Here is a 12,881-nt window from a genome sequence, read left to right on the forward strand (position 1 = left end):
ACACATGCATATAGACACTGTCTTAAGAAACCGCTCTTATTGTTTTATGGTTATTCAGAACAATGATGTCCTTTTACTTGTCCTAAGATATCCGGGCTTGCATCCCAAAGTGCCATTACGTCCAAACAAACAAGAGCGGGTCTCAGCTTTCTTAGCAGGAATATGAAGGGAAAGCTTTGTTCATTCATTCTTAGAAACGGGAGAATCGGGCTGGTTGGGTTCCTAGACTGGCAGGTCAGATCTGGTTAAGGAAGGTGAAAGATTGTACTTGGCAGCTTCCAGGTGTGAATGTGTGTAAACACCCTGTTATACCTCAGCCCAGAGTGTTCTGTCAGGCCTGTTGCGTCCAAAAGCAGTTTGAGCAGAGAAATTACACAGCATATTTCAGATGATATTCATATGGCGGATATGTGGAGGTCACAAAAAAAACAATAAAAAGGCAGATTTGGACGGGAATAAAGATACCAACAAACTTCTTATAGCGTAAAGTGTTTCATCCGATGAGAGTTTTAACACCAAGTCTTTACAGTGAGGGTATCAAGGGATCCTTACACATTAACAGTGACCTGTGCTCACTTTGGAGCCTAATCAATGTCTGCACCAGCACTCTGGTCCAAACTGAAACAGGTCAACACCTTTTGAGTGGGTTGGAATTAGTTTTTTGTGCAGACTTTGTCCAGTACTTTTGTTAATGGCCAAATAAAGTGCCTGCATAATTGATGACATTGTCATCAGCCTAAAATGTTAGCATGCTAACACACAAGATGATAGTGGACAGTAGGCTGAATTCCCAGTCTTCTTGCTGTCATAAATTGCCTAAATTGACTAAATGCTGACACACAGCTGATTTTCCTGCACAATTTCTCGAGTGATATTTTCACTAAAGGAACTTGAAAGCACCATGTCCAGTGGGCCAGCCCACCAGACGTGACCAAACCCGACCCAGACCATCGTTTCTAAATTTTTGTCCGGACTGGTCTGGTTGGACTTGTATCGGGAAACCACGCTCTACCTGTGAAGCTGTCGGAATGCTGTCGTTAGCATTTAGCTCAAAGCACCGCTGTGCCTGTATGTCCTCATACGGAGATACAGACCCCAACCCATGTGCATACAAGACATCTGCAAGTCACTGAAGAACACAAGCATCTCTTCATTTGTCTTTATTTAAAAAAAAACACACAGGGTAAGTCTCCAGCAAGATGGACTGAGCAGCGTGTGAGGCAGAATCCCACAGGCCCAGAGAGGTTCCTGCTTCCTTCATCAGTGCATCTGAAGGAGAGAGTGGAAAGCTCTTAACAGTGGATGTCCTGATTGAGCCTCTTTATAAAAAATAAAAAAACAAAACAATTATGTGCTATCCCAGACAGATTGCTAATTGATGTGTGCGGTCGATCGATAAAAGAGTTGCATACCTCATTTGTTGTGCTTTTTCCAGATGGAAAGATACTCCTGCACGTCATCGGGGGATCCCAGGACCACGGGAACTCGCTGGTGGATGGTGGTGGGCTGGATGTCCAGGACATTCATGGCTCCTGTGGTGGCCATGCCTCCTGCCTGCTCCATGATGAAGGCCATGGGGTTGCATTCATACAACAGCCTCAGCTGGAAGGCAAGAAGCAGAAATATGAGTGACTGGATGAGAAGATACATGTGGATTTCACTGACCTCGACACAAATGATCTGACATTAATCCATCTTCACTGTCGTATAGACTCCTCTGCTCACCTTGCCCTTCGGACTCTTGACATTAGCAGGATATAAAAAGATTCCTCCGTACACCAAAGTACGATGAACATCAGCTACCATCGAACCAACATATCGGCTGCCATATGGAGCAGAACCGTCCTAGAAACACAAATATGGAACGTCCAGTTTATCACTTCAATTTCCAGAATCATTCATTTAGACAACATACTTCCACATTCAGCCTTTACAGCGTTCTAATGTTCAAAAACAGTGGCTGCAATCTTATTTTACCTCTGGGTATTTCTTCTTTTGTAGGTACTCTGTCACGTCTGGATAAAAGTGCTGTGCATATCCTTCATTCAAACTGTAGATTTTCCCCTTTTTCTTAATCTTCACGTCTTTATCAACCAAGATGAACTCACCGATTGCCTGGAAAAGAAAAGAAAAGCGAGGAGCAGAAGAGAAACATATCAGAACATCATCATGAAAACACATACAAACTGACATAATGAGGAAAAAGGAAGCTATTCTGAAGGATATATATATATATATATATATATATATATATATATATATATATATATATATATATATATATATATATATATATATATATATATCTTTAGATGGACAAAAAGCTTCGGTCTTACAGGGTCAAGCATGAAGCAGTTGACTCCTTGCCCAGTGGAGAGGACCATCATGGTGGCACTGCCATACAGAGCATAACCAGCTGCCACGATGTTTCTCCCAGGCTGCAGAGCGTCCGTCTCAGCCGCCTCATTACTTGTGGTCTATGGAGCAACACATTAAATAAAATATCACACAAACAGACAGATGCACTTTGAGTCCAATACAATTGCTGACACTGTTCGTTAGTCGTCTCTGATGAGGAATCTGGGGGGGATTTTCAACATAAGACCTCGTTTTATGTATGTTTTATAGATTCAGGGCCTGAATCTGAATGTTGAAGAAACTCAAATCTCGTCAGCTGTCGTAAGTGAACTTGTTAACATTGTGCTTTTATTCATCTGTCATGGAGTTCTTGAAAATTTAAGAGAATTAAAGTCCCCTGGTCTGTGTCGGTAGGATTCAGATCCTCAAGTATCACAATATAAATTATTAGCAGCAAAATCTATTTAAAGTATCCAAAGTAAAAGTACCCCAGGATTAGAAAAATGGCCCCTGTGAGGGTTATATTATTATAATCTGATCTGCAATGTTTGATAATTCATTAGTAACTATTAGTAGCTGTCAGACAAATGTAGGAGTAAAAAGTAAGATTTTTCTTACGGAAACATAGATGACTAGAGGTGTCAAATAAAAATAAATGAACCGTACTGAACCACAGGACCTGAGAAAATGTAGGAACCTACTCTTTGATTTTTCAGCTGCTGATTTGTAAAAAAATATATAGAAAAATGTAAATTCAGGGAATTATCTATATCAAATATAGCTGAAAAAAACAAATGGATGATAATAACTTCAGTGTTTTGCAGAATCATCCTTTCTAACTAACCTTTTTGTAGATGGCAAAAATTGTTCCGATAGAGACGAGACAGTCGATGTTCGAGGAGCCGTCCAGTGGGTCGAAGCACACAATGTATTTTCCCTGTAAGAACAAAGCATTTTAGTCTCAATGATACCAGAAAACACATGTGAAGCTCTACATACAACGTGGAGAAAGAGCAGACATGCGTGCACACACTGCACAGATGAAAGCACCTGTTTGTCCGGTTCCACAATGATGGCCTTCTCGTCTTCCTCTGACACCAACACGCATGAGGAGAAGGAGGACTTGATCATGTTGATGACCAGGTCATTGGACAGGACGTCCAGTTTCTTCACCTGGTCTCCTGTCACGTTGGTGCTTCCAGCGATGCCGTATCTTCCAGGAGAGGAAAGAGGAGCAGAGCGAAGCCATAATAAACTGCTGCTTTCATTTATTTCTTTTTCACGATTCGTTCGCTATTATTCTTGTTAAACCAGTGAGAACTGTCTCAAAAGCCCGTTATCTTCCTGACCTCTGACCTGTAGAGACTGCACACAGCATGTGCACAGTTTACCTTTGGTCGGGGGCCTAAGTCAGAGCTGCTTACAGAGCCTCAAGTCACACTGCATGTTAATAGAACCAAACCCTAACTAAACCCTAACCGGAACTAAACCCAGAAATCAATTCACACTGTGAACACATTTAAACGAGAGAGATTAAACCTAATTCAAATCAAACCTTCCATACAAACAAATGGAAGCTGTCACATAACAGATGTCACATAGATCTAGAAATGTTTAATTGGGTGCACACGGTTGTACCCCCTTCTCATGAGCCTGTCCAATAATTATTCCATTATCTATCTATTATTCTTCTATTACTCCCACCATTTAAAAGAGAAACACTACTCACAGGTTAGCGATCCCAGCCTTCCTGACAGCAGTTGAGATGGCTTTCACAGCTGTGCAGATGGAGTTGAGCAGGTTGGTCAGCTCACCTGTCCCATGGGCCTTCCTGCCCTCCTCCAGAACAAACCTGGTGAGGGTCAGCACGTCGGTATCGAAGGCGCCTCTGTCAGACATTTTGCTGTCAGGTGTGGGACTGGGACCGAACGCGTTAAGTGAAACAGGTGAGCATAGCCCCAAAGTTAAAAAGTGGAGAGCAGAGCTGAGAAAGGGGGTGTGCAGCTCCTCGAACCAATCAAACGCGTCCTTCCTCGCAGCGAGGGGCTGGTTCAATCACTTCTGTCACTGTGCGTTTAAAGGAGCAAAGTTCAGAGATAGTGAACGTTTGTTGTTTTAAAGTAACAATGCCTGATTTGATCCCCGCTCATGTGTTTTTATCAGCCTGTAAAGTTGTGAGCACTTTCGTAAGTCAAAACTGTGTGATGTAACACCAGAAACAGCACTCAGAGTCATCGAACTGTTTAACCGTGTTTATGGTGCATCATTTTTCCAAAAGCTTTCAACAGAAACGCTGTTTTTGCAGCACTACATTAATCATTTACCCTAATTCCTGTTTCCTTCCAGCCGAGCTTTCCAGATATTTGGTGGATTATTTCATTTGCTTTCAGTTTTACAACACACCTTAACTTCACGTACATTTTCCCTGCAATCACTTCCTTTACTCAGATTCCTTGTTGGAAAAACTGGTGCACACATTGTTCTCAATACGCCTGGAAACACCGCGAAAACATTCCCTCCCTGTGTGATCCTGAAGCAGTTTAAAGTTCAAATCATGGGACTCACCGTCCTTGCCACCGCTGCCTGACTTCACATAACACCTTTAATTTCACATGTGCTGATCGAACAGTATTTGCAGGAGAGGCAGTCTGTGTGCCAGTGTGTCTCTGCGTGCATGTAATTAGTTTATGGCTGTCTCTGTCTGTGGCACAAACATGGAGAGGTAAAAGGGCATCAGTTCAGAGTTGCTCGACTTACAACGCGAGCTTATACTAAATGTTTCACAACGGAAAGCTGAGGTTGAACTTTGAACTCAAAAAGATACCAGATATGATAATGGCCGCCACCACAAGGCTGGCCTATTGGAGGACGGTTAATCACACACCGTTCATAGCTTTTTCGGGTTAATGATACAAACGTAGCTGCAAAGGCTTATGCATTTAAGAAAAATACAAGTGCATTGTTGAATCTTCATTTCTGGTCTTTTTTATTTCAAACATTTTAATCCAGAGTTATCATTATTAAAATCAATATTGAGTGAAATACAACTCTTTATTGAGTGAAACAGAACTCTATTCATAGTAGAATTGGACCTCTACTTTGAAGCAGTTACTACTCTGTACAGAGTAGAATACAACTCTGTTTTGAGTGAAATGGTGCTGGAGTTGTTCTCACTTTATGCTCAATTGAGTAAATTTCCATCTAGTGGAGTAAAAGATGAACTCTAGATAGAGTAGAAATAGCTGAAAATATAACTCTATTTTTGCCCTTTTTGGACTGGGACCAAATACTATATTTTTGGGAGTAAAACTTTACTCAAATTGAGTAAAATTTACTCTTCAAAATTTTCTGTTTACCAATACCTGGAATCAGTGTCACTTTATCAACCACATCTACCTCCCCTGTGATTGTAAACATCTATAATCCACTCCTCTTGCACTAGAAGGTATTTTTTCCACCAGTTATATTATTGCTGAGCAAAACACTTTTTCTATTTTTTCCTAGATTCATTGTACATAGCATTTTTTTAGTTTTGAAATTCTTTTTTTATTTTGACCGATTTGCACAATTTCCAATACTATTTGCTTCTCTATCACATACAGCCTGTAGGGGGCAGCAAGTCAAAGCCGCTCCGTTTAATATTACTTTCAATCACTAATTACTTTCAACCACTGGCTACAACTACACATTAAAATAATCATAATAATTAATAATAATAATAACAAAAATACCTTTGCGCGTGCAATGTGGACTGTCAGAAAACAGCTTGGGCGGAAGTGCGCTGCGCCTTCTTCCTGTTGGGTTAAAACGGAGCGGCTTTGACTTGCTGCCCCCTACAGGCTGTATGTGATAGTTTTCAAATTGTATTGGAAATTGTGCAAATCGGTCAAAATAAAAAAAGAATTTCAAAATTAAAAAAGGCTATGTACAATGAATCTAGGAAAAAATAGAAAAAGTGTTTTGCTCAGCAATAATATAACTCTGGCAAAGAGTATAAAACATACCTTCTAGTGCAAGAGGAGTGGATTATAGATGTATACAATCACTGGGGAGGTAGATGTGGTTGATAAAGTGACACTGATTCCAGGTATTTGTACACAAAAAAATTTGAAGAGTACATTTTACTCAATTTGAGTCAATTTTTACTCCCAAAAATATAGTATTTGGTCCCAGTCCAAAAAGAGCAAAATCTACTCTCGTCATAGAGTTACATTTTCAGAGTTATTCTACTCTATCAAGAGTTCATCTTTTACTCCACTAGATTGAAATTTACTCAATTGAGCATTAAGTGAGAACAACTCCAGCACCATTTCACTCAATACAGAGTTGTATTTTACCCTTGTAGTTGTATTTTGACCAGAAATGAAAATTCAACAATGCACTTGTTTTTTTTTCTAAATGCATAACACATGCACTGAGCACCCATAATATACATGTCAATACTGTTTGGCCTTTGTAATATGACAGCATTGTATATTACATGAACAACTAAAATGGCCTCAAAACCTGGAATAAAAATCTCCATGAGTAAGCCTCCATGGGCAGAGTAATCAATATGAGGGGGGGAAAACGTCTTTAAGGGTGACACATCCCTAAAATTTCATAATAAAAACAAATAGAATATTGCAAACAGGTATGCACACGATCACCACACCATCAGTAGCTGCAGATAAGGCTGTAAAATACTGCAATAGCCATCAGCCCAGCCAAAACATTTACGCCCAACTGGTGGGAAACAGTACGGAACAATAAATGAACTTGAATCATCATTACTGTATGACGTCTGCATATCCAATGCTTTGTAACACAAAAGCTCTTTGACATCAACAACATGAGGTCCTTCTGCAGCACACACAACTTTAAATGCATAAAAATGCTCATCCATACACACTGTTTGTAGTGCAAATGTAAACAACAGCATCTGTGAAATACTGCCTTCTCTTAGTTTCAGAATTTAAGACACCAAAAGGATTTGCAATGTTTTCAAAGCACTCGTCAATTTTACACTCAACCTCACAGCTACTGTAGCAGCACAGCTGTCTACAAGACTCTTATTAAGGAGGACTGGGTCAGAAGGGGCACTGTTTGATGGAAAGTCATCAATCTTCAGTTGTAGAGGGGCCTTCACCAGGATCATCACACGCTTCGGGTGCCTTAAGATGCTTTGGAAACCCAGAAAAAGTACCAAAGAAATGAGAACAACCAGGCTGACCACATTTGAGGCCAAGTGTCTGTGGATCAACTTTGAGTGCTTAATTAGTGAATTGGCATTTGCCTGAGGGCCTTTGCAAATAAAACAAAACATCTCTGTATCAAATCTGTGACGCATCAGAGCCCTCAAAATACATCTTTGCAGTACAGCATCCGAACCCTCCAAACCAAAGCATCTCAAGGTGTCAAAACCAGTGCAGCATCCGAGCCCTCATCTCTTTGACCCTGGGATTCACCTTGGTGGTAGCAGCTTCAATCTGGTAAACAGCGGTTTGCAAAAAGTGGTAGACATTGGCCAGATCCCTGTTGTACGAGGTAGCGAAGACGAAATGAGCTTTAAAAAGCTCGTCAAAAGAGGCAAGAGAATCCGGTGACTGACGCGGGATTGCATGTTTGTCAAAAACAAACGCGTATCTCCCACTCTGAGCAACAGAGGCATTCCTCCTCTGTTGTCATCGATGAACATTGTCCACAAGAACACCACCAGTTACCGTCTACTCGTGGACGCGCAGCCGTTTGTTGTTGTTTGGCCAGCTGTTCCTCTCTCTGCCTCCGCGTCCTCCTTTCAACGAGCTCCTCGTCCGTGTACTCTGGCTCAAAACGGTAAGGACGTCCATCGTAAACAAAGTCATCGTCCACCACCTCAGAGTTGGAAAAATATTCATCCATTTTGTGAAAAATAACAGTCGCAAACTACAGCTAAACTAGCCGACCGCCGCAGAGTTAGCCGTGTTGTGGCTGGCTGCTCGCAGCGCGCGTCGCTCGAAAATGACGTCATCCACGTCAGAGGTAGTTTCCTCGAGACGCTGGATGTTGATAACATGCCACCACGGGCTCAGAGGGGAATAGCACCAGCATATCAGAACAAAATATTAGAATATGAACGAGTTTCTGCAGATTATGCGTTATATAGAGGCTGCGCACGGATGCCACGAGTACTCGCATTATACGGATATACGCGCCGCTCCTCTGGGGCTAATTTCTTCAAAACGACTCCAAACGCCACCAAAGTTGTCTGGGGGAGTAAATGGTCGTATTTAATGCTACAAATAAAGTCCAGGTTGTAAAAAACGAAAGTTATCCTTTAAAGGTGTACATGCTTTTTAGTCCGTTTAGTTTCCGTCACGATGGTGTTTTCAACTGTTTTTCATCCAGCCAACAGCCCAAAAACAAATCGATCAAAGCAGTTATGCGAATGGTTGTCTGTGTGTTTTCTGACCATGATGCGACTCGTCACTTCCTTCAGCTGTCCATGTCTTATTGTGTGTGGCTGCAGAGGAGCTGCAGCAGCAGGCGGCACAGAGCAGCACTCAGAGAGAAGAGATCATCCGTCTGAAACAGGAGCTGCCTCGCAGAGAGGAGGCCATGTCAGGTACGTCCAGCTGCAGCACAGCCGATCCTCTCTCTCCCCCGGCCTCTGAGCTGTTTACGTGGATTCAATATTCTGTATTTATGTAGCCATCACGAATGTTATCTGTTTAAGGATTTTATTTATCTGTCTTATGTGTTGTTTTATGTTATTTTACCAATCGTCCTTTCTCCTTTTGATCTTATGTAGTTTGTGATTTTTGATTATCCTCTACATGTTTTACTGAATTCATTATAAGTCTTGGTCATCATAACTTCTATATCTAACCTCTGTTCTACATGATGCTGCTGTGTCTCAGTGTGGCCCCATCATAAATAAAGTTAAATGTACAAAATCAATACAACACATTTTAGTGATGGCAACAGATAAAAACTATTCATCATTTTTATCAGTGACGAGTTTATTGGTCTTCAGATTAAATGATTCATTACTCAGTCTATGAAATGTCCCAGCACTCCTCACACTTGAGAAAACTTTTCAGCCATTTTATTGTTGATGGAAGAGTCACATGATGAGGTGATTATCAGGTATGTTGCTCGATTAACAGACCAATCACTTCAGCACTAAGCTACACCATGCAGTAGCTGATGGGTGCAGTGAAACTGGAGCCAGTATTAGATTCAGCAGCAACGATATGTGGAGATCGTGACCATGTTTGTCTTGTGAATTCCGGGTGTAGGATGAATATATTCCTGTTTTGTTTTGTCTTGTCTTGTCTTCTTGGTGTTGATCTGTGCAGTAGCTGTTCTCAGACACCTGCCAGCCTGCAGAGAAAGCGTTCCTGCTGAGATAAGTGCAGCATTTTATTGTTTTTCACCAGGAGAGGGAGACAGCTGGAAAGACGAGCTGCTGGAGCTGGCTCGCTCCAAACATGAACTCAACATGTCGGAGCTGCGCTGCCTTCTACAGGTGATCACTGACAGAGGGTTAGAAAAGAAAGTCACATCCAGTCAGGGCTCCCCCTCAGCTTACCACTCGGCTACAACATGAACAAGCAGAAAACGCTATCAGTGAACAAAATATAATACGAGTAGATCACAGCTCGAGGAAAACGTCTTTCCTCATTCTTCCTGTTCACTGTCGTCAACCTCAGAGGCGTCTTTCTGGTTTGGCAGCATACCTCCGAGTGTTCCTGCAGCTTCTTGACTGCCGCTCTGGGTCACCGTCATGTCCATTACTCGTTTAAACCACACAGCACTGACGAGAACTAGTGTATTACCACATTTTCTGAAGGGGTTTCATTTAAATCCCATGACAAACGATAAAGACGCTCTAACTGTGGTTTCACTGTGACTTTAAGTATTGAACAGTCTGAAATGTAAATGAATGATCTAATAAAACGCTGTTTGTGTGTTTTTACAGGTGTGTGAGAATCAGCAGAATGACCTGCAGCTTCTGCAGCTGAACCTGGAAAGCGCTCGTGAAACCCTGAGAGAGAAGGCCGGTCAGCGATTACCTGCCAGGTGAGCAGTGGGCAAGAAAAACATGGCCGAACAGTCGATGCAGGATGTACTGTAGGGTGCGATTTCTTCATTCATTTTGTTCATGTTCTGTGGCTGCAGAGAAGCTACTGTTAGAAGAAGCTACCAGTCAGTGAACACTGCGAGGACAGATAGTGAAATAATCCTGTGAGATAACTCAACATTTTAATGGATCAGTGCAAAAACATTCATGGTGATCAGTCCTGGTGATGTTGGTCATCCATCACCATCATCAGGTCAAAGTTTTGATCTGTGTAATGCTTCAGTTTTTGTCCAAAATTTCCACAAAACAGCTGTTGTTTGTGTTTACTTCTAATTAACAACTGCTAGCATAACATACTAAAGGACATCAGGACAAAAACATCAGCATGTTAGCATTGTCATTGTGAGCATGTTAGCATGCTGATGTTAGCATTCAGTGCATGAGAACAGCCTCAGTCTTTGTGGCTGACAGGACTTAATAGGAACACCATGGTTAGTAAGTAATGCTATAAGACATATTACCATCAAACTCAGACATTGTCTGTCCACAATGGCTGCCACTGAGACAGCAGTTTGTTCATGTAAACTAAATTGTAAATTCAGTGCAGCAGCTGGTAAAAAATGATATTTACGACTCGTATCAAGCAGTCCGTACTCTTGGTATGCATATTAAATGGAACAAAGACGAGCAGTGTTAATCTGAGTCTTGTAGGATCTCCAGGAACAGAAAATATGGATGATTTGTTGTCCTTGTTTGTGTCCCAGTCCGGATGAGTTAAGACGTGGCTGCCTGGACAACCGGTCACCTTCGTCACTCAGAATGAAGAACTCAAGACTTTCACATGATGCCGCCAATCTGCAAGGCACAGTCAGCGGCGACCTGGGAGTCTCCTCGGCACACTCGATGGACGTAAGACAGAAATGATGTGTATCAACACTTATTGTGTACCAACTTATTGTGCTTTTAAGGGAATCGTTTGACATTTAGAGAAATATGTTTATTCCCTTTTTTTGCAGAGAGTTAGCATCTCATGTCTGTATGTTAAACATGAGCTACAGCCAGCAAGTTAGCTTAGCATAAAGACTGGAAACAAGAGGAGACAGCGTCCATCTGTAGACACCTCTAAAACTCACTAATTTACACTTTGGATTCTGTTTTCCAATATTCAGATGAGTCTTTATCTCATGCTAAGCTAACTGTCCCCTGATTGTAGCTTCATATTTACCGTGCAGATGTGGAAGTGGCACCTATGTTCTCATCTAACTGTTGGCAAGAAAAGTAAATAAGCACATTTCTCAAAACATCTTGAAGGTTTCCTGCTGTTTGTCTTCTGGTTTGGCAGAAAAACCTTAACAAAAAACCGAAGTGTAAAAACCACTTTGGACAGAGGCAGGCAGTCTTTGTGCTAAGCTAAGATAACCAGCTGCCGGCCGTAGCTTCGTATTTAAGAAACTGATATCAGAGTGATAGCAAACTTCTCATCTAACTCCCAGCAAGAAAGCAAAATGTTGAAGTCTTCCTTTGACAGCTGAAACCTTCCTTCTCTCATCAGGGTGAAGATCCTCTGTCCAGCTCCTCTCTGCAGCAGCTGTTACAGGAGTCCATCATGGCCAGTTCAGAGCACAGCAGCTCCAGACCTCACAGCTCCGTGAACAACAGTGGGACCACTGACCCACTTTGTTCTCACAAGTGCCAGACATGCCACCACCACCCAGCCACCTCGACATATAAGGTAGAGGAGTTTCATGATGCAGGGCCTCTCAGCCTCTTCTCTCTCTCCATTTGTATTCATGGGGTGTGGTGGCATTAAAGGTGTAAAATGTTCGACATGAAGTGTTCCTCCTTTTAGTTTGGGTGTGTTAAGACACAAAAGCTTCATGTTTTTTTTTTTTTTTCTCCAGCAGGCCAGTGAAACTCCACCCGAAGCCTGTCCTCGACACGGTGCAAGCCAGACGTGTGGACGGCTCAACGGTGACTGAAGCACGGACTCATTGTTGTTGGACACTTCAGTTTTTACTAAAGATTTAATAATCAGCGTTGCTGCAGAGCCGGGAGCTGTATGTGCACAGCTAAACGCTGAACTCAACTGTGTCTCAGGAACATAATTAAGTGATATAAATACAGACTGTCATGAATTTGCAAGACTTTTTATCTTGTTTTTAATTTGATGCTTTGCTTTGTATGTTTCCTACGTATGGATATTTTTGGGGGGTGCACCAGAGATTAACAGACATGCTGCATATTTTAAAAGCCTGCGTCAGCTGTGTAAAGGCTGCATTGTGTGGACTGGGTGAGATGTGAAACCAGTCCTACAGGGCTGTTGAGTGGTGAGTCCTTGTTTTGTCTTTCCAGTTTCACAACCTGCAGCTTCGCCTGGTGACTAAGAGGAAATGTTGATAGCTGTTAATTGTTTAGACTTTTCATTTTTATCTAGTTCATTCTACTTTTGATTAAAAAATATATATTTATATGCAAACTG

At 41.7% G+C, this 12,881-nt stretch overlaps 2 protein-coding genes across 7 annotated transcripts; one reads left to right on the forward strand and one right to left on the reverse strand.

Annotated features, from left to right (window-relative positions):
- Positions 1–1,156: 1,156 nt before the first annotated feature.
- On the reverse strand, positions 1,157–8,100 carry LOC121622768 (fructose-1,6-bisphosphatase 1-like). Of its 3 annotated transcripts, XM_041959750.1 has the most exons (9): positions 7,806–8,100; positions 4,088–4,425; positions 3,409–3,571; positions 3,203–3,295; positions 2,337–2,477; positions 1,978–2,115; positions 1,726–1,845; positions 1,413–1,602; positions 1,157–1,269 (listed from the first exon to the last, which is right to left on the reverse strand). In XM_041959750.1, exons 2-8 carry the CDS (start codon positions 4,255–4,257, stop codon positions 1,414–1,416), a joined length of 1,014 nt encoding a protein of 337 aa, XP_041815684.1. In that variant the 5' UTR covers positions 4,258–4,425; positions 7,806–8,100; the 3' UTR covers positions 1,157–1,269; position 1,413. The 3 variants fall into 3 exon arrangements, with proteins under 3 accessions (XP_041815684.1, XP_041815683.1, XP_041815685.1); XM_041959749.1 differs by lacking the exon at positions 7,806–8,100 and having other exon boundaries at positions 4,088–5,515; XM_041959751.1 differs by lacking the exon at positions 7,806–8,100 and having other exon boundaries at positions 1,221–1,319; positions 4,088–5,515.
- A 436-nt stretch (positions 8,101–8,536) lies between these two features.
- On the forward strand, positions 8,537–12,874 carry LOC121622867. Of its 4 annotated transcripts, XM_041959906.1 has the most exons (7): positions 8,592–8,629; positions 8,846–8,941; positions 9,678–9,847; positions 10,301–10,401; positions 11,167–11,311; positions 11,955–12,134; positions 12,304–12,874. In XM_041959906.1, exons 2-7 carry the CDS (start codon positions 8,935–8,937, stop codon positions 12,379–12,381), a joined length of 681 nt encoding a protein of 226 aa, XP_041815840.1. In that variant the 5' UTR covers positions 8,592–8,629; positions 8,846–8,934; the 3' UTR covers positions 12,382–12,874. The 4 variants fall into 4 exon arrangements, with proteins under 4 accessions (XP_041815842.1, XP_041815841.1, XP_041815843.1 ...); XM_041959908.1 differs by having other exon boundaries at positions 8,537–8,941; positions 12,307–12,874; XM_041959907.1 differs by having other exon boundaries at positions 8,537–8,941; positions 9,681–9,847.
- The last annotated feature ends 7 nt before the right edge of the window (positions 12,875–12,881 follow it).

This window comes from Chelmon rostratus, chromosome 19 (assembly GCF_017976325.1).
Source record: "Chelmon rostratus isolate fCheRos1 chromosome 19, fCheRos1.pri, whole genome shotgun sequence".
Taxonomy (NCBI): Eukaryota; Metazoa; Chordata; class Actinopteri; order Chaetodontiformes; family Chaetodontidae; genus Chelmon; species Chelmon rostratus.